The sequence below is a fragment of the Heterodontus francisci genome, chromosome X, assembly GCF_036365525.1.
Source record: "Heterodontus francisci isolate sHetFra1 chromosome X, sHetFra1.hap1, whole genome shotgun sequence".
Taxonomy (NCBI): Eukaryota; Metazoa; Chordata; class Chondrichthyes; order Heterodontiformes; family Heterodontidae; genus Heterodontus; species Heterodontus francisci.
Genome location: NC_090421.1, coordinates 18,004,210 through 18,032,074, shown reverse-complemented (window position 1 = coordinate 18,032,074; position 27,865 = coordinate 18,004,210). Strand labels below are relative to the sequence as shown.

At 48.9% G+C, this 27,865-nt stretch overlaps 1 protein-coding gene across 2 annotated transcripts in view; it reads left to right on the top strand.

The window, feature by feature from the left end:
- The window catches only part of LOC137358727 (integrin alpha-5-like), a 231,295-nt gene that overhangs the window by 156,366 nt on the left and 47,064 nt on the right, over positions 1-27,865 (top strand). For both annotated transcript variants that reach the window (XM_068024987.1, XM_068024985.1), the window contains exons 4-13: positions 10,949-11,066; positions 11,836-11,897; positions 13,880-13,925; positions 14,572-14,697; positions 16,746-16,790; positions 19,739-19,782; positions 20,864-20,920; positions 23,042-23,094; positions 23,953-24,158; positions 24,698-24,892. In XM_068024987.1, coding sequence (XP_067881088.1) covers positions 10,949-11,066; positions 11,836-11,897; positions 13,880-13,925; positions 14,572-14,697; positions 16,746-16,790; positions 19,739-19,782; positions 20,864-20,920; positions 23,042-23,094; positions 23,953-24,158; positions 24,698-24,892 — 952 coding nt within the window. The remainder of the gene's footprint in view (positions 1-10,948; positions 11,067-11,835; positions 11,898-13,879; positions 13,926-14,571; positions 14,698-16,745; positions 16,791-19,738; positions 19,783-20,863; positions 20,921-23,041; positions 23,095-23,952; positions 24,159-24,697; positions 24,893-27,865) is intronic.

Genomic DNA, 27,865 nt, shown 5'->3' with positions numbered 1-27,865 from the left:
CTGTGTATCCACCCCCCCTCCCCTCCCCGATCCATTGATGACCCGTTGTGTATCCACCCCCCCTCCCCTCCCCGATCCATTGGTGACCCGCTGTGTACCCCCCCCTCTCCCCTCCCCGATCCATTGATCCGCTGTGTATCCCCCCCCTCTCCCCGATCCATTGATGACCCACTGTGTATCCCCCCCCCCTCCCCTCCCCGATCCATTGATGACCCGCTGTGTATCCCCCCCCCCTCCCCTCCCCGATCCATTGATGACCCGCTGTGTATCCCCCCCCCCCTCCCCTCCCCGATCCATTGATGACCCGCTGTGTATCCCCCCCCCCTCCCCTCCCCGATCCATTGATGACCCGCTGTGTATCCCCCCCCTCCCCTCCCCGATCCATTGATGACCCGCTGTGTACCCCCCCCTCCCCGATCCATTGATCCGCTGTGTATCCCCCCCCTCTCCCCTCCCCGATCCATTGATGACCCGCTGTGTATCTCCCCCCCCCCCCCCCCTCCCCGATCCATTGATGACCCGCTGTGTATCCACCCCCCCCTCCCCTCCCCGATCCATTGATGACCCGCTCTGTATCCCCCCCCACCCCCTCCCCGATCCATTGATGACCCGCTGTGTATCCCCCCCCCCCTCCCCGATCCATTGATGACCCGCTGTGTACCCCCCCCCTCCCCGATCCATTGATCCGCTGTGTATCCCCCCCCTCTCCCCTCCCCGATCCATTGATGACCCGCTCTGTATTCCCCCCCACCCCCTCCCCTCCCCGATCCATTGATGACCCGCTCTATATTCCCCCACACCCCCTCCCCTCCCCAATCCATTGATGGTTGAGCTTTGGGCCCCCAATACAAACTTGTTTGTTTCCTCTCCCATTTGCTTCTCTCGCTTATTTTCAAATCCTCCTCCTTAAGCCTTACCCATTTACTATCACTTCACTCCGCTCTACCTTCTTCCTGCTCCATCACCCACCACCACCACCCCTCCCTTACCCCGGTTATGGGATGTTTGGTTGTAGGTGTGTTTGGGTAGTTTGGGCCCTCCAAAACAGTTGAAATACATATGTCAATACACTTGGCTTACCAATCCTCCAGAATTGTGCTGGTGTCTCCGGAATTGAAGAAAGTAGGAATATAGGAAAAGGAGTCAGCCATTGAGTCCCTCAGGCCTGTTCTGTCACTCAATTAGATCAGGGTTAAATTAATTCAATATTTAGCCCTCAACCAATATCACAAAAACACATTATCTGGTGACTTATCTCATTATTGTTATTGGGAGCTTGCTGTGTGAAATTTGTTGCCAATTTACCTGCATTACAACAGTGACGAGAATTCAAAAGAACTTCATTCACTATGGAATGCTTTGGAGTGTCCTTAAATCATGAAAGGCACGATAGAAATGAATGTTTCTTAACCTACCTTTCACAGGTCTGTCACTGTCTAACACTGGGATACTGTACTGCTGGGTACAGGTCTGTCACTGTATAACACTGCGGTACAATACTGGTGGGTACAGGTCTGTCACTGTATAACACTGGGGTACAGTACTGGTGGGTACAGGTCTGTCACTGTATAACACTGTGGTACAGTACTGGTGGGTACAGGTCTGTCACTGTATAACACTGGGGTACAGTACTGGTAGGGACAGGTCTGTCACTGTATAACACGAGGGTACAGTTCAGGTGGGGACAGGTCTGTCACTGTATAATCCTGGGGTACAGTACTGGTGGGTGCAGGTCTGTCACTGTATAATCCTGGGGTACAGTACTGGTGGGGACAGGTCTGTCACTGTATAACCCTGGGGTACAGTACTGGTGGGGACAGGTCTGTCACTGTATAACACTGGGGTACAGTACTGGTGGGGACAGGTCTGTCACTGTATAACACTGGGGTACAGTACTGGTGGGGACAGGTCTGTCACTGTATAACACTGGGGTACAGTACTGGTGGGGACAGGTCTGTCACTGTATAACACTGGGGTACAGTACTGGTGGGGACAGGTCTGTCACTGTATAACACTGGGGTACAGTACTGGTGGGGACAGGTCTGTCACTGTATAACACTGGGGTACAGTACTGGTGGGGACAGGTCTGTCACTCTATAACACTGGGGTACAGTACTGGTGGGGACAGGTCTGTCACTGTATAACCCTGGGGTACAGTACTGGTGGGGACAGGTCTGTCACTGTATAACACTGGGGTACAGTACTGGTGGGGACAGGTCAGTCACTGTATAACCCTGGGGTACAGTACTGGTGGGGACAGGTCTGTCACTGTATAACACTGGGGTACAGTACTGGTGGGGACAGGTCTGTCACTGTATAACCCTGGGGTACAGTACTGGTGGGGACAGGTCTGTCACTGTATAACACTGGGGTACAGTACTGGTGGGGACAGGTCTGTCACTGTATAACACTGGGGTACAGTACTGGTGGGGACAGGTCTGTCACTCTATAACACTGGGGTACAGTACAGTAGGTGATCCATCTCGACCTCCTCCTGAAGTTTCCAGCATCACAGGTGCCAGTCTTGGGCCAGTTCGATTCACTCCACTTCATATCAAGAAATGTCTGAAGGCACTGGATGCTGCAAAGGCTATGGGCCCTGACACTAGTCCGGCAATAGTACTGAAGACCTGTGCTCCAGGTCTTGCCGTGCCCCTTGCGAAGCTGTTCCAGTACAGTATGGGCAGCACAGTGGCGCAGTGGTTAGCACCGCAGTTTCACAGCTCCAGCGACCCGGGTTCGATTCTGGGTACTGCCTGTGTGGAGTTTGCAAGTTCTCCTTGTGTCTGCGTGGGTTTTCACCAGGTCCTCCGGTTTCCTCCCACAGCCAAAGACTTGCATGTGATAGGTAAGTTGGCCGTTGTAAATTGCCCCTAGTGTAGGGAGGTGATAGGGAATATGGGATTACTGTAGGGTTAGTATAAATGGGTGGTTGTTGGTCGGCACAGACTCGGTGGGCCGAAGGGCTTGTGTCAGTGCTATATCTTTAAATAATAAAAAAAATAAAAATAATACAATACTGGCATCTACCCGGCAATGTGGAAAATTGCTCAGGTATGTCCTGTACACAAAAAGCAGGACAAATCCAAGCCGGCCAATTACCGCCCCATCAGCCTACTCTCAATCATCAGTAAAGTGATGGAAGCGGTTGTTAACAGTGCTATCAAGCAGCACTTGCTCAGTAATAACCTACTCACTGATGCTCAGTTTGGGTTCCACCAGGGCCACTTGGCTCCTGACCTCATTACAGCCATGGTCCAGAGCTGAACTCCAGAGGTGAGGTGAGAGTGACTGCCCTTGACATCAAGGCAGCATTTGACCGAGTATGGCATCAAGGAGTTTGAGCAAAACTGGAGTCAATGGAAACTGGGGGGGAAAACGCTCAGCTGGCTGGAGTCATACTTGGCACAAAGGTAGATGGTTGTGGTTGTTGGGAGGTCAATCATCTCAGCTCCAGGACATCACTGCAGGAGTTCCTCAGGGTAGTGTCCTAGGCCCAACCATCTTCAGCTGCTTCATCAATGACCTTCCTTCAATCATAAGGTCAGAAGTGGGGATGCTCGCTGATGATTGCACAATGTTCAGCACCATTCACAACTCCTCAGATACTGAAGCAGCCTGTGTAGAAATGCAGCAAGACTTGGACAATATCCAGGCTTGGGCTGATAAGTGGCAAGTAACATTCACACCACACAAGTGCCAGGCAATGACCATCTCCAACAAGAGAGAATATAACCATCTCCCTTTGACGTTCAATGGCATTACCATCGCTGAAACCCGCACTATCCTGGGGGTTACCATTGACCAGAAACTGAACTGGACCAGCCACATAAATGCTGTGGCTACAAGAGCAGGTCAGAGGCTGGGAATTCTGCAGCGAGTAACTCACTTCCTATCTCCCCAAAGCCTGTCCACCATCTACAAGGCACAAGTCAGGAGTGTGATGGAATACTCTCCACTTGCCTGGATGGGTGCAGCTCCAACAACACTCAAGAAGCTCGACACCATCCAGGACAAAGCAGCCCACTTGATTGGCACCCCATCTGCAAACATTCACTCCCTCCACCACCGACGCACAGTGGCAGCAGTGTGTACCATCTACAAGATGCACTGCAGCAATGCACCAAGGCTCCTTAGACTGCACCTTCCAAACCCACGACCTCTACCAACTAGAAGGACAAGGGCAGCAAATACATGGGAACACCACCACCTGCAAGTTCCCCTCCAAGTCACACACCATCCTGACTTGAAACTATATCGCCGTTCCTTCACTGTCGCTGGGTCAAAATCCTGGAACTCCCTTCCTAACAGCACTGTGGGTGTACCGACACCCCAAGGACTGCAGTGATTCAGGCAGCTCACCACCACCTTTTCGAGGGCAATTAGGGATGGGCAATAAATGCTGGCCTAGCCAGCGATGCCCACATCCCCTGAATGAATTTTTTTTTCAAGTACTGGTGGGTACAGGTCTCTCACTGTAACACTGGGCTGCAGTACTGGTGGGTACAGGTCTGTCAGTGAGAGTGGAACAACTTCAGGGGATTAATTAAGGAGATCACTCATAATTGAAGTGTTTTGGGTTAACTGCGGTTTATTTGCCCAATATTCTAAATAGATCCAGTTGCAGCGATTCTGGTCTGTGTTTGTATGACACTGATTCCTGTCATGCTGACATTGTACTGAATTCTTCTGTACACTGCTGTTCAACTCAACCAAAAAGCTCATCTGCCTTCCATTATGACCAAGTAACAAGAGCCCCTCTCATTGTATAATGCATGATTGAACTCAGTCACCCTGTGGAATGGACAAACTACTTCCAGCTCCAGAATTCTAAACTGGGAGCATGAATGTGTGTGGACATGTGTCACGGCACGTGGGTAGTTTTGGTCAGTGTCAGTGCCTTGCCTGCTTATTTTTTTTTTTGCTCCCTCTTGTTTTTTGCGCGCACTCTTTTTAATGCCCTCTCTTTCTTTCATGCCGTCTCTCTTTTTGAGTCTTTAATTCTGCGATTGGAATTTGCCTTTTCCTCTGCCAGCAGGGAGTTGCTGTTAAATGAAGTGTTCCTGACAGTATCTGGATGTCTGCTCTGTGTGTAGGCGGGAGGAACAAGGGCTGCATCCAGGTTCATTGTAGCCTTTGCCCTTTCAAAAGGGAGAATCGAAGTTGCAAGTTGCGCTTCGCAGGATAGTTCCAGGAAGCTGTTGACTGATGTCCCCTTCAGTCAGTCAGATTATGTTCAATAGATAAATAGTTAGAGCTGATTAAACCTGCCCACACAGGTATTAAATTTTCAAATGTCATCCCATTCGGCAATAGTCTGATATTTGGTGACCGTTTGTAGAAGGTCATGTCGTCGTTATGTTTACTTGACGAATAATCCGGAGAACATGAGTTCAAATCCCAGCAGGGCAGTTGCTCCTGCAACTCTGGTCTTTTACACATTGCTCACTTCCATTGCTCCACCATTGACGGCGATACCTTCAGTTGCCTGGGCCCTAAGCTCTGGGGTTCCCTCCCTAAAACCTCTGTCTTTCTCCCTCGCTTTCCTCCTTTTAAGACGTTCCTGAAAACCGACCTCTTTGACCAAACTTTTGGCCACCTGACCTAATATCTCCTTCTCTGTGCACCTTGGGTTGTTTCACTGCATGAAAGGTGCTATTTAAATGCAGGTTGTTGGAGGTCAATCATCTGAGCTCCAGGACATCACTGCAGGAGTTCCTCAGGGTAGTGTCCTGGACCCAACCATCTTCAGCTGCTTCATCAATGACCTTCCTTCAATCATAAGGTCAGAAGTGGGGATGTTCACTGATGATTGCACAATGTTCAGCACCATTCGTGATTCCTCAGATACTGAAGCAGTCTGTGTAGAAATGCAGCAAGACCTGGACAATATCCAGGCTTGGGCTGATAAGTGGCAAGTAACATTCGTGCCACACAAGTGCCAGGCAGTGACCATCTCCAACAAAAGAGAATCTAACCATCTCCTCTTGACATTCAATGACATTACAATCGCTGAATCCCCCTCTATCAACATCCTGGGGTCACCATTGACCAGAAACTGAACTGGAGTAGCCATATAAATACCGTGGCTACAAGAACAGGTCAGAGGCTAGGAATCCTGAGACGAGTAACTCGCCTCCTGACTCCCCAAAGCCTGTCCACCATCTGCAAGGCACAAGTCAGGAGTGTGATGGAATACTCTCCACTTGCCTGGATGGGTGCAGCTCCAACAACACTCAAGAAGCCCGACACCATCCAGGACAAAGCAGCCCGCTGGATTGGCACACCATCCACAAACATTCACTCCCTCCACCACCGACGCACAGTGGCAGCAGTGTGCACCATCTACAAGATGCACTGCAGCAATGCACCAAGGCTCCTTCGACAGCACCTTCCAAACCCGCGACCTCGACCAACTAGAAGGACCAGGGCAGCAAATGCATGGGAACACCACCACCTGCAAGTTCCCCTCCAAGTCACACACCATCCTGACTTGGAACTATATCGCCGTTCCTTCACTGTCGCTGGGTCAAAATCCTGGAACTCCCTTCCTAACAGCACTGTGGGTGTACCTACCCCACATGGACTGCAGCGGTTCAAGAAGGCAGCTCACCACCACCTTCTCAAGGGCAATTAGGAATGGGCAATAAATGCTGGCCTGGCCAGCGACGTCCACATCCCATGAATGGATAAAATAAAAGGTTGTGGTTATAGAAACATAGAAAATAGGAGCAGGAGTACGCCATTCGGCTCTTCAAGCCTGCTCCGCCATTCATTATGATCATGGCTGATCATCCAACTTGTTGTTTAGCCACAGAGAGAATTGTAGCTGGGCCCAGTCCTTTGTGCTGCTGTTTGAGGAAGGTCCAATGTTCTGATGAAATTCTCAGCACCATGCGGCCCCCGTCACGCTGTTCTCTTACAGACATTGAGTAGCATCTTCTGCCACCAAGCTGTGCTCGTGGGTGGTGTTGAAGAGCTATAACTGGGTCTGATATTTCCTCTCCATTAACCAAGGGAAATGGAGACCAACTGTAACCCTGAGGGAGGCAACGTCACTGGACTTGTAATCCAAAGACCCAGACCAATGGCAGATGGTGAAACTTGAATTCCCTTTAATAAATCTGAAGCCATTGTCAATTGTTGTAAAAACCCACCTCGTTCCCTAATGTGCTTCAGGGAAGGAAATCTGCCGTCCTTACCTGGTCGACATGGGACTCCAGACCCACAGCAATGTGGTTGACTCTTAATTGCCCTCTGAATTTTTTTTTAATTCATTCATGGGATGTGGGCATCATTGGCCAGGTCAGCATTTATTGCCCATCCCATGGGTGACTCAGCTGTGCAGGGAGGGAGGAGAAAAGACATGAGAGCAATCGTGATAGGGGATTTTATAGTTAGGGGAACAGATAGGCGTTTCTGTAGTTGCAGACATGATTCCAGGATGGTATGTTGCCTCCCTGGTGCAGGGGTCATGGATATCAGCGAGCGGCTGCAAAGCATTCTGGAGGGCGAGGTTGTACAGCCAGAGGTCATGGTTCACATTGGTACCAACGATATGGGTGAAAACAAGGGATGAGGTCCTGCAGGCTGAGTTTCGGGAGGTGGGAAAGATGTTAGCAAGCAGGACCTCAAAGGCAATAATCTCCAGATTACTCCCAAGGCCACATGCTAGTGAGTATCGAAGTAGGAGAATACACCAGATGAATGGTTGGCTGGAGAGATGGTGCAGGACGGAGGACTTCAGACTTCTGGGGCATTGGAACTGGTTCTGGGGAAGGTGGGACCTGTACAAGCCGGACAGTCTGCACCTGAACAGAACTGGGACAAATATCCTTGCAGGAAGGTCTGCTCGTGCTGCTAGGATGGTTTAAACTAGATTGGCAGGGGGATGGGAACCGGAGGGCATTTTCAGATGGGACAATTTCAGGGCAGGGAACGGAGGCAGAAAATTAATGAGTGATTCTGAAAGACAGAAGAAGCAAAGGTTAAAAAATGTGCAGGACAGGAATTTGGCAGTGTTAAAAGGTATTTATTTAAATGCAAGGAGTATAGTAAATAAAGCCGATGAGCTGAGGGCACAGGTAGACACATGGCAGCATGATATCATTGCTATAACAGAAACTTGGCTTAAAGAGGGGCAAAAATGGCAGCTCAATATCCCTGGATATAGAGTTTTCAGACAGGCTAGAGAGGGGTGTAAAAAAGGAGCGAGTGTAGCATTATTAGTTAAGGAATCAATATGGAATGATATGCTAAATGAATCATCAAATGAGGCCATATGGGTTGAGCTCAGAAATAAAAAAGGGGCAGTCACACTACCAGGAGTGTACTATCGACCACCAAATAATGAGAGGGAGATAGAAGAACAAATATGTCAGCAAATTTCTGAGTGCAAAAACTATAGGGCAATAATAGTTGGGGATTTCAATGACCCTAATGTCAACTGGGATACAAACAGTGTGAAGGGCACAGAGGGCACAAAATTCTTGAACTGCATTCGAGGGAACGTTTTTAGCCAGCATGTAACAGGTCCAACGAGATGGAGTGCAATTCTAGATTTAGTCTTCGGAAATGAAGCTGGGTAAATGGATGAAGTAGCAGTGGGTGACCATTTTGGAGATATTGACCATAATACAGTTCAGTTTAGCATTATTATGGAAAAGGACAAGGATAGAACAGGAGTAAAAGTTCTAAATTGGGGGAAGGCAAATTTTATGAAAGTGGATTGGATACGAATACTTAAAGGAAAATCAGTGGCAAACCAATGGGAGGCATTCAAACGCGAGGTTCTACAGGCACAGTGTAGGCATGTTCCCACAAAAATAAAGGGTGGTACTGCCAAATCTAGAGCCCCCTGGTTATCTAGAAGCTTACAGGGTAAGATAAAGCAGAAAAAGAAAGCTTATGCCAGTCACAAAAAACTTAATATTTTAGAAAGCCTCGAGGAGTATAGAAAGTTCAGGGGTGAAGTAAAAAAGGAAATTAGAAAAGCAAAGAGAGGACGTGAAAAAAATTATTGGCAGGTAAAATCAAGGAAAACCTAAAGCTGTTGTATCAGTACATTAAGAGCAAGAGGATAACTAAGGAAAGAGTAGGGCCGATCAGAGCTGTACAAGGGAACTTACACGTGGATGCAGAAGATGTGGACAGGGTTCTTAATGAGTACTTTGTCTCTGTCTTCACAAAGGAGAGGGATGATGCAGACATTGTAGTTAAAGAGGAGTGTGAAATATTAGATACGATAAGCAAAATGAGAGAGGAAGTACCAGAGGGTCTGACATCCTTAAAAATGGATAAGTCACCAGGGTTGAATAGATTGTATCCCAGGCTGTTAAAGGAAGCCAGGGAGGAAATAGCGGATGCACTGAGGATCATCTTCAAATCCTCACTAGATACAGGTGAGATACCAGACGATCGGAGGTCTGCAAATTTTGTACCATTGTTTAAAAAGGATGTGAGGGATAGGCCAGGTAATTATAGGCCAGTCAGTCTGACCTCAGTGGTGGGCAAATTATTAGAATCAATTCTGAGAGATAGAATAAACTGTCACTTAGAAAGGCATGGATTAATCAGGGATAGTCAGCATGGAATAGTTAAGGGAAGGTTGTGTCTTACTAACTTAATTGAATTTTTTGACGAAGTAACAAGAAGGATTGATGAGGGTAGTGCAGTGGATCAGTCTACATGGATTTTAGTAAGGCATTTGACAAGGTCCCGCATGGCAGACTGGTCAGTAAAATGAAAGTCCATGGAATACAGGGGAAAGTGTCAAGTTGGATCCAAAATTGGCTCAGTGACAGGAAACAAAGGGTAATGTCGACAGATGTTTTTGCGAATGGAAAGCTGTTTCCAGTGGTGTTCCACAGGGCTCAGTGTTGGGTCCCTTGCTGTTTGTGGTATATATTAATGATTTGGACTTAAATGTGGGAGGCATGATTGAGAAATTGCAGATGACGCAAAATTGGCTGTGTAGTGAAGAGGATGGCTGTAGATTCCAGAATGATATCAATGGTTTGGTTGAGTGGGTGGAAAAGTGGCAAATGGAATTCAATCCTGAGAAGGGTGAAGGAATGCACTTAGGAGGGCCAACAAAGTGAGGGAATACACAATAAACGGGAGGATATTGATAGGGGTAGAGGAAGTGAGAAACCTTGGAGTGCATGTCCACAGGTCCCTGAAGGTGGCAGGACAGGTAGATAGAGTGGTGAAGAAGGCAGATGGAATGCTTTCCTTTATTGGCCGAGGTTTAGAATATAAAAGCAGGGATGGAATGTGGAAATTGTATAAAATGCTGGTTAGGCCACAGTTGGAGTATTGCATATAGTTCTGGTCACCACATTACAGGAAGGACATAATTGCTCTGGAGAGAGTACAGAGGAGATTTACAAGAATGTTACCAGGGCTTGAAAGTTGCAGCTATGAGGAAAGATTGGATAGGCTAGGATTGTTTTCATTAGAACAGAGGAGGCTGAGGGGTGACTTAATTGAGGTGTACAAAATTATGAGGGACCTAGATAGAGTAGACAGGAAGGACCTGTTTCCCCTAGCAGAGAGGTCAATTACCAGTGGGCACAGATTTAAGGTGATTGGTAGAAGGATTAGAGGGGACATGAGGAAAAACTTTTTCACCCAGAGGGTGGTGGGTGTCTGGAATTCACTGCCAGGGATGGTGGTTTCAGAAACCTTCAATTCATTTAAAAGGTACCTGGACATGCACTGGAAGTGCTGTAACCTGCAAGGCTACGGACCAGGTGCTGGAAGGTGGGATTAGAATGGGCGGCTAGTTTTTTCAGCTGGCACAGACACGATGGGCTGAATGGCCTCTTTCTGTGCTGTAACTTTCCTATGGTTTCTGACTGGGTGGCAACAGTCTGCAAATCTCCCTCTCTCGCTTTCTTTCTTTCTCCCTCGAGCTCTTCTCTCAGCCAATCTCGTTCTTTTCCAGGCCTGTGCCCCTCGCTACAAGTGGAGAGGCAATGAGCAGCTACGTGAGCTGGTGGGGACCTGCTACCTCTCTCTCAGGAACTTCAGCAATGTGGTGGAGTATGCACCATGTCGCACAAGTAAGTGTTGCCTTGTGTCTGTACCATTTTGATGTTGGTGGGGTATTCCATGGAAATACCGCCACACCCCGCTAATCATAATTCTGAGAAATTGCCCTTCACACTGTCACTTTTCCTGTGTTTGAATTTCCCCTCCCATTTTGTGGAAGTCCTTCGAACACTGACCCCCCCCACCACCCCCCCCCCACCCCGCCCTAGTGACTCACATAAGTAACCAGTCCTTGTCTGAGCCTCGATGGGTTGTGTGATTGAACTTGATCTATCTGCCAATCCTTGGCTGAGCTCAGCTAACATTGCCTGGACCAGAGCTTGCTCCTGGAGCCCTCTTCAGCCTGTTGGTCAGTGCTATACTGGGTAGTGCATTCATCCAGAGACCCTCCTTCCAGTTTCTCATTCGTTCTTTCTCCTGTTTGATGTGGGTAAGAGCACTTCATCGTGCTTTGGACTGGTTTTGTCGGTGTTTTTTTCAGCCCCATTAATGCTTTGTGGTGTCGTAAAATTCAGGCCCGTGTGAGGCTGATCAGAATGTGGTGTTTCCTTTTTAACGGAGTGTGCCCTGCCCTGTTGAGAGGGCAGGATAACACAGAATGGAGGGTGGGCAAGAATCTGTTGGCCATAAGGCCATGCAGAGCCCCAGCATGAGCCTCTCCTGGCAGCTCCCATGAGCAGTATTGGTTCAGTCACACCACCTCCATTCTACTCTCCTTCGCATTGTGTTGGTGTGTATGATATTGTGATTTAAGTAATGGTGCTGTTCATGTTTTGACAGATTGGCACACGCCAGCAGGCCAGGGGTACTGCCAGGGTGGGTTCAGCGCTGACTTAACAGAGGTAAGTGTCTCACACCTTCCAGTTGACCATCCTGAACTATGCCATTGCTTACTTCTTTTTGCTGGTTTGACACTGACTATCACCTTGAGGGGAAGCACCAGGTATAGTTTTAGGAGCCACTTCCTGGGAGGACCCTGCATTCCTTGCTGGGAGTTATTGGTGATGGTGCCACCTTCAGTATCCCTGAGGAGCTGGACTTGAAAAGATGACTAAACTGCACTTGAAGGAAATATTTTCCAAGGTATTCTTGGCAAGACAAGTGGCAGCAGAGGATTCAGTGTCAGGGCAGTGGGCACTGTTTCCAATGCAAAGTCTGACCTTGACAAGGTTTGAGTGTTGCGGGTGTGTAAATCCAAGTCTTTGGGACATTGTGAGGCTTCAACCAGGGTTGAGCTAAAAGAATCTGTGCGCCTAGCCCCACCCGCCTGGTTAACCAATAGTTGTACAGCTTAATAAACATGGCAGTCCTGGGAGAAGTCAATGAGCCACACAGAACAGACAGTTCTGTGGCACAGTGGCGCAGTGGTTAGCACCGCAGCCTCACAGCTCCAGGGATCCGGGTTCGATTCTGGGTACTGCCTGTGCGGAGTTTGCAAGTTCTCCCTGTGTCTGCGTGGGTTTTCCCCGGGTGCTCCGGTTTCCTCCCACATCCAAAGACTTGCAGGTTGATAGGTAAATTGGCCATTATAAATTGCCCCTAGTGTAGGGAGGTGATGGGGAATATGGGATTACTGTAGGGTTAGTATAAATGGGTGGTTGTTGGTCGGCACAGACTCGGTGGGCCGAAGGGCCTGTTTCAGTGCTGTATCTCTAAAAAAAAAATAAATAAATAAATAAAAAAAAATAAAAGTACCAGGTTTGACCACTGCTCAGAGCTGAATTAGCTGATCTTGGCCAAGGGTGAGGTGGGAGGTGCTACAACTGGTATCTTTTTTTTTTAAAAAGATACAGCACTGAAACAGGCCCTTCGGCCCACCGAGTCTGTGCCGACCAACAACCACCCATTTATACTAATCCTACATTAACTCCATATTCTCTACCACATCCCCACCATTCTCCTACCACCTACCTACACTAGGGGCAATTTACAATAACCAATTTACCTATCAACCTCCAAGTCTTTGGAGGTGGGAGGAAACCGGAGCACCCGGAGGAAACACACACAGTCACAGGGAGAACTTACAAACTCCACACAGGCAGTACCCAGAATTGAACCCAGGTCGCTGGAGCTGTGAGGCTGCGGTGCTAACCACTGCGCCACTGTGTCGCCTGGATGCGTTAGTGAGTTGGCAGAAACATTAGCTCATGATATACAGACTGACTGGGCATTGAACTTTCTTTACCTGCTTGGTTCGTACCACACTAGGCCGCATGTGTGCCCACTTGAGTCTGCATGGCAAGCTGCATGCTGACCAGTTTGGATTGATGGCTCCTTCTCGTGTGTAGCATTGCTCTTCACTCCATCCAGTGCCATGTTTACCTTGGGGCCTGCCAGGGGCGTGAGTGCTGATTCTTCCCAACATGGCATTAACCTGTTGTGTACCAGACTAGAATTTATCCAGTGGTCACATGACCGTTTTCCTGTGTTCTGGGGAGTTTCAACAGGTGTCCCTGGGCACTGACTCTGAACGCAGCGAGGCAGAGTCTGTGTTTTACTGGATCGAGGGGATGGATTCAGGGAGGGGGGCGGATTCGGGAGAGGGGCATGGCGGGATGGGTTTTTGGTGAGGGGGTGGGGGTGAGCTTGGAGGGGCCTCTGATGTCATGAGCTGGAACTTACAACGACCAATCATTGGTTGTGGAATGAAGTCAATTGTTGTCTGATCCACTGTGGCTGGATTAGTGAGTGTGGGTGTGGGGCAGTGTCAGTGTTCACGGTGAAGTGGGTGGGTGTGGGGTGTGCTCAGCGCAGCTGCTTGCTTCGTTTGCGCCAGAGTACGTGCGGGCATGGTCAATAATGCCAGCTGTCTGTGTTCTTGCAGAGTGGGCGAGTGGTGCTTGGAGGGCCTGGCAGTTTCTACTGGCAAGGTAAGACATTGCATGTTCCAGGGAGCAGTGTCGTCTTTGGGAGAATGGGGCGTGGAGTGCCTCAGCTAGTGGGTCACTGCTGGGACCTGGGACCTGGGACCACGATCTGAAATCGTGTCTTGTCTGTTACTCTCTGTCCCCGCCTCTGTCTATCCCTCCCCCACACTTTATCTGTTATTCCCCCAAAATAAATCCCATGATTAGTTCATTAAAAAAAAAATCCAATTCAGTAAAGTGAATATTTGAAGAACACGAAATGCTCCTGTCTGAGATTGCTCGACTTCCTAAGTGCCTCTCCGTGCTGGTGTACTCTGGATGTCGGGCATCACATGTTCACACAGTGAGGAGGGGACGTCCTGTTCGGGAAGAGGTTGAGGGCTTCAGGAACGTGGCAACGTTGTGAAAGGGATTGACAGCAGCCCCCATGCCGAGGCCTGACCTCACCCCAGGCGCAGGCTCTGGCCCCTGGTAGGCCTTCCGACTGAGGGCTACGAGGCGAACTGAGCATGTGACCTAGAAAGCTGCATCATGGGAGCTGTGTTGGTTCAACGTCGAGATGTCCCGTGTCTCTCAGTTTTGGGGTGGGGGCGGGTGGGCTTTGCTCCAGGACTCCAGTGAGCTAATCTTTGTCTTGGTTTTTCCTTAGGCCAGCTGGTTTCTGCAGATATGAAAGACATTGCTCAGCCTCAGTTTGAGTTTAATTTCATTCAGTATACCAATGGAGAAATCCGCACTCCCCTGTCTCCTGGCTCCTTTGATGATAGTTACCTTGGTAAGTCAGCCTTTCCCTCTGATGTGTGTCTTGTTAGTGTCTAGCTACGTGGAATCTTAATGGAACTGATTTCACATCCTGGCTGTTTATTCTAGGAGCTTTACCTCTCTGGCGTGCTGCTGTATCTCTCACACTCGATAGCTATGAGGACTAGGATGGGGGAAGGGGAGAGTCGCGAGCCGTCAGCTCTGGCCCTGTCTTACTGGTCACGATACTTGGACAAAATCCCTGCCCATTGACTTGTCCTTTCTCTGTGATTTGGACTGTGTTGTGTGAGAATGATGTAGACAAACCTCTCCCCTCCCCCCACCACTCGTCAATATTCTGGCTTCTGTATCTCATTGCTCAATTACTGGCTTGAATCTGCCTTCCCCGCCACTCCCATTATATCATTCATTGTGTGTGAGGATCCTTCATTTACTTTGAACTCCACTGCTCTTCTTTCAATCGTGGCTTTAGGCACTTTTTGTCCACCTGAGAGAGCAGACAGGCCTTGGCTTAACATTTTGTTTGATAGAGTGCCCCTCCGACAGTGCAGCACTCCCTCAGTGCTGACCCTCCGACAGTGCAGCACTCCCTCAGTGCTGACCCTCCGACAGTGCAGCACTCCCTCAGTGCTGACCCTCCGACAGTGCAGCACTCCCTCAGTGCTGACCCTCCGACAGTGCAGCACTCCCTCACTACTGCATTGGGAGTGTTAGCCTAGATTTTTATGCTCAAGTCTCTGGAGTGGAGCTTGAACCCATGACCTTTGGACTGGCGAGATGACAGTGCTCACACGGAGCCACAGCAAACCATGAACATTTACTTTCCTACATGAGTCCTTCTTGTCAGAAAGACCCACAGAAAGTGTCGCTGGTACCCTTATGCCAACAGTCCCACAAAGGCACACTGGTACCGCTGGTTTCTCCAAGCGCTGCTCTGCCGTGGTTGGTTACGTGTAAATCTGCTGGAACTCACCAATTTTCAAACAATAAACAGGTCCTGCCAGATTTTCCCATTTGACCTCTAGCAGCTGTGCAATGGTGGGCGTTGGGTAGCGCCAGCTGCGACATCAGCACAGACGGACTCCTGATGGGATACTCCCCGAGTTGAGTAACATCACGGTGCCTGTCGTCCATGTTCCTCGGGTGGCCCGTGCTTCCTTACTGGGAGCGCTGAAGGTGAGGAAGAGTCCCTGGACTGAGTTTAGGGGAGGTGGCGGGGGTCCCGACGCAGGCTGAAAAGGTGAGGGGAACCCCCGCCTCGGCCCTTCGGAGTGCTCCCCACCCACCCTGGCACAATTTAACGGCGCTCAGGCACTTAAACTGCCTGGCACCGTGAGCCACGTCCCTTTAAAGACAGGCATCCACCTCCAAGAGCTGCCAAGCAATGAGGGCGGGGGAGTCTTAGTAGAGGGCAACCTTTGCTACTGGGGGCTCTCCATGGGCCACAGGTTGCCCACAGAGGAGGACCCCCACCTCCCCCGACCACCCCAGCCCGCAGGGATGCCACCTTGTTTTATTGGGTGACTTCCCTACATGGTGGAGGCTCCCCTCGCTGCTGGCATCATTCCAGTGGTGGCATGAAGAGGCCCTTAAGTGGATATTGATTGGCCACTTAAGGGCGTCAATTGGCCTCTGGGCAGGAAGGCCATTTTCAGCCTTTCCCGCCCGTGACCTAATTGCGGGGTGACGGGAAAGGATTGGCACTCTGCTCCCCCGCCTTCCGTTGCGATTCTGTGGGCACCCCCCCAACCTCCCAGCCCGTCTTACGGGGGCCCATTAAATTCCGCCCCCTGTGTGGGGAATTAATGGAGAAGCAAATGTGTTGAAGGACTGGCATGAGGAGCAGATGTTGGAGTACGTGTTTATTCTGAGAGTACCTGATGGGGGTGGGAGTGAGTCAAAGACGGGAACGATTGGTCCCGAGTCCCAAATGGTGTAAGATGGCGCACGTGATGGTGGTAGTAAAGTGCAAGGTCCAAGAGGTAAGCAGACATTCCCATTCCTTGTCGGCTGCTGTCTGCCTCCATCCCAGCACTAACCGGCAGTCTTCCTCTTTCACAGGTTACTCTGTGGCAGTTGGGGAGTTTAGTGGAGATTCCATTGAAGGTAAGAATTATACGCACTGCATTCGAGAGAATTGTCGAACTGGTCATCTTGTTTTATTTGTTTCCTGCTGAGTTTCAATTCCCAGCAAGTAACTTATTGGGCCTTACAGAATGATTCTTTGATTGAGCTTGTGTTTATCATTTACAATCCCAGGGAGTATGAGCAATTTAGTTTGTTTTAATTTGTAACGTTTAAGGATTGTTGTTGAGAAAGAGAGCAAAATGCCTCAGAACTGGGCAAATATTGCAGCAGCAAGAAGGAGGTTCACCGGCCTAGTTGGGCCCCTCTGGGCCTGGCTGTGTCCCTCTGGACCGAGCTTCCATGGTGAGTTTTTATCTTGGCCTTTGGGAAGGGCTTCTGGGTTGAACAAATGGAGTTTGTGCATCTCGATACTTTCTATTGCCCCGTCCTGCCCATTTGGCTGAGATTTGTGGTCCAGACTGAGGATGAAACCAGATATCTCAAGTTTTCAAAATAAAACCCTTCTCTTTCCTCTCACTCTGAGATTGGCAAATTATAAAATACATGCTTTTAGGATGTGGGTATCACTGGCATCTGGTGCCAACCCCGAGTTCCTCTGTGAAGGCGGTAGTGAGCTTTCATCAACTGTGTGAAAATGCTCTGACATTGAGTCAATCGTGGGTTTGGTACTACATGCAGGTAGGTTCCCTTAGCAGCAGTGAACCAGCTGGGTTTATATGCCAAGTTGGCATCTTTCATGGTCACTTATTGCTGCCCGCCACAACTTAGCAGATTTATTGAACTCACTTACATAACAGTGCTATGGTGGGATTTGAGCTCGTGACCTCTGGGTTGCTGGTCTAATACCATAACCACTGCACTACCATACCCGTTGGGTTATGGAGGTACAAGCGCTGGACAGGATACAGGAAAAAGCATGGCATCTGATGGCTAATTCCTTTTCCGTTCTTGTCTCTGCTGCATTCGTACTTGCTTCTCTCTTATTTGATCGGTTGTTACTATAGTCGATTCTCCTCTGAACTTTCATCTTCTTTCTAAGTTTCCACCACACTATCCTACACACTCTACCAATCCCCTCATTGTGCTAGCATTGGGATTCCTGGTAGTGTTGCTCCTGTCTATAGTGTTCTGCTCCTTGACTCTTCACACTGCTCCAGTGATGTAAACACAGTTTAATTATTGTCAGGTTTGTAAAATGCTGCTTCAGAGCTGGTTTGGTGCTTGCGAATTTTGAAAGTGTTTCCTCTCTGCAATTATGACCTTTGCCCTTGGACTTTTCTCAACAATGGCTGAATTTTAATGCTGGAGACTCTGAGCAGATTGGGCAGGGTGCACACATTTTATACCCCCCTGGTCTTGTGCAGTAGGACTGGGGACTTACAGAAACTCTTCCACAAGAGTTGCCTGTTTCTGGTTTTGGTGACACCAGTTCAGTGATTCGAGCTCTAAAGCAGCGTATTTCTCATTTCCAGGCTCTTTCTCCCTTTCAAGGGCCTCTCGCCACTTTGCAGCCTTCAGTGAGGAAGGCAAGTGAGTGAGAGTGGCCCTACAGCAAGTAAACATCTCCATATGTGGAGCATTTGTAGCCAGAAGGCAGTGGAGTTGTGTGCCAAGCTACCAGGGGAGGGCATTGATCAATAGGGAGCTCAAAATGGACTTGAGAGAGTTGCACCTTCTTCTAGTGTGATAAAGATTTCAGGGATTTAGGTGACGAGGAAGGAGGTTTGAGGGAGGGGAAGGAGTGGGTTTTGAGGTAGGTGGATGAGGTGGTTTGAGGGAGGGGAGGAGGGAGGTTTGACAGATGGGGAGGAAAGGACTTGGAGGAGGGGGGGGGTTTGAGGAAGATGGGGGTGGAGGAGGAGGGTTTGAGAGAGATGAAAAGGAGGAGGGTTTGAGAGAGATTGAGAGGAGGAGGAGAGGGGTTTGAGGGAGATAGTGAGGAGGAGAGGGGTTTGAGGGAGATAGTGAGGAGGAGAGGGGTTTGAGGGAGATAGTGAGGAGGAGAGGGGTTTGAGGGAGATAGTGAAGAGGAGAGGGGTTTGAGGGAGATAGTGAAGAGGAGAGGGGTTTGAGGGAGATAGTGAAGAGGAGAGGGGTTTGAGGGAGATAGTGAAGAGGAGAGGGGTTTGAGGGAGATAGTGAAGAGGAGAGGGGTTTGAGGGAGATAGTGAAGAGGAGAGGGGTTTGAGGGAGATAGTGAAGAGGAGAGGGGTTTGAGGGAGATAGTGAAGAGGAGAGGGGTTTGAGGGAGATAGTGAAGAGGAGAGGGGGTTGAGGGAGATGGTGAGGAGGGTTTGAGAGAGATGAAGAGGAGGAAGAGGAGGGTTTGAGGTGAAGAGGAGGAGAGGGGTTTGAGGTGAAGAGGAGGAGAGGGGTTTGAGGTAGATGGTGAGGAGGGTTTGAGGGAGATGGTACTGAGGAGGAGGGTTTGAGGGAGATGATGAGGGTTTGAGGGAGATGAGGAGGAGAGGGGTTTGAGGGAGATGGTGAGGAGGAGAGGGGTTTGAGGGAGATGGTGAGGAGGAGGAGGGATTGAGAGGAGGAGAGGGGGTTGAGGGAGATGGTGAGGAGGAGGGTTTGAGATGAAGAGGAGGAGAGGGGTTTGAGGTAGATGGTGAGGAGGAGGAGGGTTTGAGGGAGATGATGAGGAGGAGGGGGGTTTGAGATGGTGAGGAGGAGAGGGGTTTGACGGAGATGGTGAGGAGGAAGAGGGTTTGAGGGAGATGATGAGGAGGAGGAGGGTTTGAGATGGTGAGGAGGAGAGGGGTTTGACGGAGATGGTGAGGAGGAAGAGGGTTTGAGGGAGATGGAGAGGTGGTCGATGTGGTTAATCAATGAATAAAAGGAGGGAAGGAATGTCCTGTTTGATTTTCAGTGTTCTTTGTGTCCTAGTTCTTGATGGTAACACAATAGCTGTGTGTTTCTCTGTAATGGGAGACAGATGATGTGTGTCTTCTTGTTCACAGATTATGTCACTGGGGTGCCTCGTGGACCGGAGACTATTGGATATGTAAGCAATGATTTCTGGTGAATAAAATTTGCAGTCAGACACTTCAGATCTGAGCTGTTATCAAACTCGTCAAAGGGTGACTGCTGAGCTGCCGGAACAGTGCTCACTTCCACAGCCGGCCTCTCTCTAGCTAAGGCAGGAACATTACCAGAAAGTCCGCAGCATCCAGAGACTCGAGCTCAGCCTGTTTCAGAGCCTGCCCTCTCTGTGCGGATCCGTGGTCTGCCAGGGTACCTCGTGACCCTGCATACACTGACCCTGGATTCTGGGCCAGTGGTTCCCAGTGTGATACTTTTAACAGGTTGAACTGACGAAAGGGGTCCCCGCTCCGAGCATCTCCATCATTCCTACATTCTTGCGGCTTTGAGAATCACCACGGTTATTCCCCCCCCCCACTTATTCTGCATTCCCCCATCTGGGGAAACAGTTTCTCGGTATCTGTGCTCTTGAATTCCTTTATCATTTTAAACACCCTGATCAGATCACTGTATAAACTGAAGGGAATACAGGCCTAGTCGACACAACCCACCCTTGTAATTTAACCCTTTCAGCCCTGTTATCATTTTGGTGTAAGACTGTTCACATTGAGTGAGGAAACACGGTGATGTCACACGCTGTATTGTTCTTTACCTGTTCCCTCCCGGTAGACACATGCTCCAATTAGTTTAGTTTAGAGATACAGCACTGAAACAGGCCCTTCGGCCCACTGAGTCTGTGCCGACCATCAACCAGACTGTACAGAATAAATATTTGATGGCACCGCCATCTCTCCCAGTCACTTGTGAGAAACACACAGTGCACACTAATATCGGGAGCAGCATGGTGGTGCCCGTTTTCTACACAGTGTGAACAATCTCAGGAAGGAATAACGATCACTCCTATTTCACTTTAACTGAGGGCTCCTCACTCACTACCTTGAAACCCAATTTGGGCTGAACTGCTGCCAAATGAAACCTCCCATTTCATTGCTGCTTCTGATGTTCTGCAGTCACCCGGGGTAACACCTTGTGGTCTCCTCGTTGCCGTTACCAATTGCAGGAGAGCAGCACGGACTCAATCTTGTTCCATTCTCTCTAAACAGGTGAGCATTTTAAACGGGACGACTATGAAAGCCATATTCAACTTCTCTGGTGAGCAAGTAAGTTTCTCCAATTGCTTGGTTTCTCCCGACCCACCCCCCCCCCCCACCCCCCTCGATTTCTTTTTCTTTAAGGTCTGAAGACTTTAAGCCGTCTGTTGTTCAGGCTCCTGCCAACACTCACTTAGTGGGCTCCTCCATTGGCACAGTTGGTAAATGTGCTATCGGTTGTGCCAACTGAGCCAAACAAACCAGGAAGGGTCCATCTCTGTGTCTACAGAGGGAGCTAATCAGGGTGCTCCCTGGCTCCAGGAGGAATGTATCAATTAATCAGAGCGTTCCCCTCCCAATCACTATCCAGTGACTTCTGCTGGAAGGAGAAGCAAGGACGGGAGCAGACGCACACCACAGTCCAATAGCCTGCTGGCCACCCAGGCGCCAAGTGTGAAGTGTGGCCAATTGGATGAGATATCAGAGGGTGACTGATGCCCGTGGGGCTGTACCCCAGTGCACAGTCAGCACACTAAGGAGACGGTGAATGGAAAATTGATGAGAAAATTTAGTCTCTTGTGTGAATGAGCCTTGCTTTTGGGTGAGTGTTGGTTGGATGCTGCAGGGACGCACGTTAGCATGCCTTTGTGTTGAGGGTGGACGAGACAAAGCTAGGTGGGAATGTAAGTTGTGAGGAGGACACAAAGAGGCTGTAAAGAGATATAGACAGGTTAAGTGAGTGACCAACAAGGTGGCAGATGGAGTATAATGTGAGGACGTGTCAGGTTATTCACTTTGGTCATAATAGAAAAGCAGAATATTTTTTAAAAGGCATAAAACATCTAAATGTTGATGTTCAGAGAGACTTGGATGTACAGAAAGTTAACATGCAGGTACAGCAAGCAATTAGGAAGGCAAATGACATGTTGGCCTTTATTGCAAGGGGATTGGAGTACAGGAATAAAGAAATCTTGCTACAATTGTACAGGGTGTTGGTGAGACCACACTTGGAATACTGTGCAGTTTTCGTCTCCATATTTAAGGAAGGATATACTTGCCTTGGAAGTGGTACAGCCAAAGGTTCACTAAATTGGTCCTTGGGGTGAGGGGGTTGTCCTATGATGAGAGGCTGAGCAAACTGGGCCTATATTCTCTGGAGTTCAGAAGAATGAGAGGCGATCTAATTGAGACATACAAGATTCTGAAAGGGCTTGATAGGGTAGAAGCTGAGAGATTGTTTCTGCTGGTCGGGGAATCTAGAACACGGGGACACAGTCTCAGGATAAGGGGTCAATCATTCAGGACTGAGATGAGGAGAAATTTCTTCACTCAGAGGGTTGTGAATCTTTGGAATTCTCTACCCCAGAGGGTTGTGGATGTTCTGTCATTGTTGAGTATATTTAAAGCTGAGATAGACAGAGTTTTGGTCTCTTGGGAAATTAAGGGATATGGAGAGTGGGCGGGAAAGTGGAATTGAGGCAGAAGATCAGCCATGATCGTATTGAATGGGGGAGCAGGCTCGAGGGGCTGAATGGCCTACTTCCTGCTCCTAGTTCTTATGCGCTCCCACAAACTGCATACGCATGCCACTTTGCGAAGTCAGACTGAGATGGAGGATGTGGATCAGACGGGAGCAATTCAGTGACCAGGAAGGGTCACATAAATCATCATTGATGTAATGCTGAGCACTGATGACTGTAGGGCTTGAGCTATGAAGCCCACAAGGTCCTAATTTGGACTATTGATCTATGGCGAGTGAGCTGATCTCGGCTTCAGTAGCCCTGGGTTTAGTGGAGGAGGGGGAAATTGGTCAGTATTCCTGCTCCTGATCACTGTCCCCACGATCCTGCTGGAAAGTGCATGTGCTTCAGACGAGGACATAATCTGGCTTGGCTGCGGCGCTCCCTGCAGTCGAGCAGCTGGCCTACAGCTGTACAGTGAGCAATGCAAGGGCAGCCAGTGTGAGTGCAACTCTACCCCAGGAGGGGGTTGGCTACTTTCAGGAGGGGAGGCAGGGGATTGGCGGCAGATATTTCCCGCTCTCTAAGGAGCATGACTTGGCTGGTGAAAGGTTTGCGCTTTGCTGGATTGGGAACCTTTGCAAGGAGAAAGGGGACTGCTCAAACAGCGGTCAACGCACACGTTGCAATTCAATGAAGTACTGAGAACTCTCATCTTAATTCTTTCCAGATGGCCTCCTACTTTGGATATTCCGTGGCAGTGACTGACATCAACAGTGATGGGTAAGTTTAGCCCGGTCAGAGGGGAAGTCTCTGGCACCGTGCTCAGTGAGTTAGCTCCTCCAACCGGCATTTCATCAGAAGTGATTGTTAAAATAGCTGCCAAATGTGATTTCCTCTTTTAATCACTTGTGCGTGTGTCATCGTGTTCTGCAAAGTCTTTCAGGGAGAGAGCAGACGGGGAGATGCACAGAACCAAGCAGCCTGCTCCCAGCCCTTTCCAATTAAAGCTGAACTCCCCATGTCTTGGTGTACTGTTTCGGGCCAGCATGTGGGCTCCTGTGATACCCGCCCCTCCCTCCCAGTTAAATCCAACGCAGGCATCCTGTTAAAACCGAACCTGCCAGCCCATGTGGCCCAGTCTTTATGGAGCACCAGATCCCCAAGCACAGTGACTTCTGCTCAAAACCAAGGTTCTGTCTCTCACTCGCAGGTGGAGCAGTGCTGCAGTTGGGATCTTGCTGTGCCAGCGGCTTTCGATGGTCCGAATGCAGTCAGGGTGCGGTTTGCAGTGGTGAATTGATTTGTCAGTATTTCAGCAGGCCTGGGTGATGCAGTGGTTTCGACACCACAGCCTTGGAGTGTTTAGGCTGGAATCCACAGCAGGCCCAGTCAAGACGGCATGGTCTCCCCTCCCTGGCTGTGAAGTCCCTGCAGCATCAGAGATCAGACATTCGGGGCGGGGGGGGGGGGAGCGGTGGTGCCACAGCACAATTGATAATCTCGCTCAGAGTGATGATTCATGTGGGGAAGTGATCAATTTTCACACCAGTGCTGTAGGAAGCTCACCTGAGCTTTATTCTGCATCTAACCAGTACACAGTCTGTTACTCGGGAACTAACTTCAGTGCTGATTTCACAGGCTGGATGACGTTTTGGTTGGCGCCCCGATGTTCATGGAGCGGGAAGCCGGGGGCAGGCTGCAAGAGGTCGGACGGGTCTATATTTATTTACAAACCAGCTTGTTGGAGTTCAATGTCAGTCAGAACCTGACTGGTACAGATGCCTATGGACGATATGGGACCTCAGTAGCAGTGTTGGGAGACCTGGATCAAGATGGATTCAATGGTATGTAGAGTGTGATGTGCAGTACGCTCAAAGCACAGCAGGGTAGTGTATGGCTCTTGTTCTCTGAATCATAACCCAAGTCCCTCGCCTCCCAGCAGGTACACCAGGTCAGAGTTTCACTCCCAGCCCTGGGTAAAACTGTCGCCAAATTGCTGCAGGGCTGGATTTGTTAACTTGGATCTAGTTCTTGTTCCGTGAGTTACTGAAAGCACTCATTGGCTGCTTCAGTGAGATCTGGCCTCGAGATCTCTCCTGAGGCTGAAAGGAAGAGCAAGTTTGACACTTGGTGATGGAAGTTGAGCTGCTGAAATCGATTTCGAGTCTGGCATCTCTGAAGGCCCTGGGTAGTATGGGATGGCAGTGGCTTTGTAAAGTTACACCTAACCCAATCTTTGTGAGATGGGTTGGGGGTTGGATTATGCATAAGCAGTGCCTTTGAGAGAAAGAAGAGAAAATGGACGGCCGAAAGAGAGTAAAAAGAAAATCAGCTGGGAGCTGGTGAATGTTGCATTGGGCTCACATTCTTCTTCTGCCCACAGATGTGGCAGTCGGAGCCCCTTATGCCGGGGATAACCACCAGGGCCTGGTCTACATCTACAACGGGCGACCTGACGGCCTTAACAGCACCCCTTCCCAAATCCTGGCGGGCATGTGGGCGACCACCACCAGCATGCCAGCGAGCTTCGGATTCGCAGTACGGGGAGCAATGGACCTCGACATGAATGGGTATCCAGGTAAGGCACGTGCATGAAGGGGTGGTGCTGTGAACAGGGAGAAGGGCATCACCAAGCCACACTGGGTGGTAGGTGTCATCCATCAGCACATCTCTATCACACTACATTGTGTGTTTCACACTTGAAATTGAACGAGTTTAAACTTCCTCCGTAATTGTCTCTCCAGTTGGTACATTGCACACTGGAGAAGAGATTTTGTTGTGCTTCAAATTTTTGTCACACGAGTGATCTCCATCAGTTACATTTTCTGTTTGCACTGTGTGTTTTTAGATACAATACTACACAACAGGTACACAGTCAAAATACTGGTGCTATCAGTCTTGGATAATGGGTGACTTGAATTCTTCAAAAACAGAATAGGACAAGGGGTTTATCCCGTAGAGTAGATCAGGAGAAACTTTCCTCTGGAGGAGGGATTTAGGACAAGGAGGCTCAATCTTAAAATTCAGGCAAGGCTGTTCGGGAGGGGAATCAGGGAGCACCTTTTCACACACAGGCTAGTGGAAATCTGGAGCTCTTGTCAAAAAAAAAGCTGCAGATGCTGGGGGACAATTGACATATTTTAGGAGTGAGAGCAATGGAATTTTGTTGGGTAAGGGGATATTGAGCAACGACAGGAAAATGGAGCTGGGGTACTGTTCAGCCATGATCTAATTGAATGGTAGAACAGGCTTGAGGGGCCGAATGGCCTCCTCCTGGACCTAATGTTCCTAAGCGTAATGTAAGTGTCAAAAGAAGGGGAGGAGTTTGCTACAATGTGAGGAGGTCAGGACTGATTTCTGGATAAGGGCAGTTCAAGGATAGAGACCATGCTCGATGTAGTTCTAGAAAATGGACTGCAATAATTACATTGAGTCGACAGCAGAGAAACAGGCCACTCGGCCCAGCTGGTCTATGCCAGCATTTGTGCTCCACAAGACCCTCCTCCTACCCTGCTTCATCTCAGTCTACATCAGCATAATCTTCTGTTCCTCTCTCCTTAATGTACTTATCTAGCTTCCCCTTAAGTGTATCTATACTATTCACCTCAATCACTCCCTGTGGTAGCGAGTTCCACATTCTCACCACTCTCTCTGGGTAAAGAAGTTTCTCCTGAATTCCTTATTGACTATCTTATATTTATAGAATCATAGAATGGTTAGAGCACAGAAAGAGGCCATTCAGCCCCTATTGCCTGTGCCGTCTCTCTGCAAGAGAAACTCACCCAGTCCCACTCCCCCACCTTTTCCCAGTTGCCCTGCATTTTTTTTTCTCTCTTCAGATAATTATCCAATTCCCTTTTGAATGCCTCGATTGACCCTGCCTCCACCACACTCTCAGGCAGTGCGTTCCATCAAACCCCTTCATAATTTTAAAGGCCTCAATTGGGCCACCCCTTAGCCTTCTCCATTCTGGAGAATAAAAGCCCTAGTCTGTTTAATCTTTCCTGATAAGAGTATCCTCTCAGTTCTGGTATCAACCTTCTGGATTTTCTTTTCACCACCTTCAGTGCCTCTATATCCTTGTTACAATATCGAGACCAGAACTGTGCACATGCTCCATTTAATATCACTTCTCTGCTTTTCAATTCTATCCCTCTAGAAATGAACTCCAGTGCTTTGTTTCTTTTTCTTAATGGCCTTATTAACCTGTGTCGTGACACTTAGTTTATGTCTCCGCCACCCCCCCACCCCCCCCCCCCCCACAGATCCCTCTGCTCCTCTACCCCATTTTGACTATTTTCCAAGGCATCCCTCATGCTTCCTACCAAAATGCCTCACACTTATCTATTTTGAAGTTCATTTATTCTTTACATCCCCATTCTGCAAGTTTATTAATGTCACCTTGTATGTTGTCACGTTCTTCCTCAGTATGAGCAATGCCCCCCTATTTTGTGTCGTCCACAAATTTTGAAATTGTACTTCTGATTCCCAAGTCCAAATCATTTATGTAAATGGTGAACAACAATCATCCAGTCACTGATCCTTGTGGAACACCACTTCCAGCCTTTTGCCAATCTGAGTGAATACCTTCCACTCCCACGCTCTGTTTTCTTGCTGTCCATCCCAATGCCTGTCCCCTAACTCCACATGCTCTGACCTTGATCCGGAGTCTACTGAGCGAAAACCTTTCAAAAATCCAAATATATTTACTGCGTTACCCTTGACTACTCTTTCTCACGTGTATTCGAAGAATTCAATAAGGTTGGTCAAGCATGACCTTCCTTTTTAGAATCCCTGTTCTTTATTGTATTTTCAGTTTTGAGCTGTTTTTCTATTACATCTTTGATTTAGGGTTCCATTATCTTTCCTACCACTGACTTTAAACTAATTGGTCTATAATTCCCTGGATTTGCTTTATCTCCCTTTTTATATCGGAATCCCAGTAGCTGTCAGCTAGTCCTCTGGCAATATTCCCTTTTCTAATGAATTTAACTCACACCAAGTCCCGTTCCCCTATCGCCCCCGTGCTCGCTGTCCTACATTGGCTCCCGGTCAAGCAACGTCTTGATTTTAAAATTCTCATGCTTGTTTTCAAATCCCTCCATGGCCTCGCCCCTCCCTATCTCTGTAATCTCCTCCAACCCCACAACCCTCCGAGATATCTGCACTCATCTAATTCTGACCTCTTGAACATCCCTGATTTTAATCACTCCACCATTGGTGGCCGTGCCTTCAGTTGCCTCGGCCCCAAGCTCTGGAATTCCCTCCCTAAACCTCTCCACCTCACTTTCCCCCTTTAAGATACTCCTTAAAACCTACCTCTTTTGACCAAGCTTTGGTCACCTGACCTAATATCTCCTTATGTGGTTCGGTATCTAATTTTGTTTCATATTGATCCTGTGAAGCACCTTGGGATGTTTTATTATGCAAAAGGCTCGATATAAAATTAAGTTGCTTTATGTCTATAATAATGTCTCTGCTATCTCTTGCATAACTTCTTTTAATGTGAGTGGATGCAATCCATCTGGACCAGGAGTTTTATCTTCTCTCA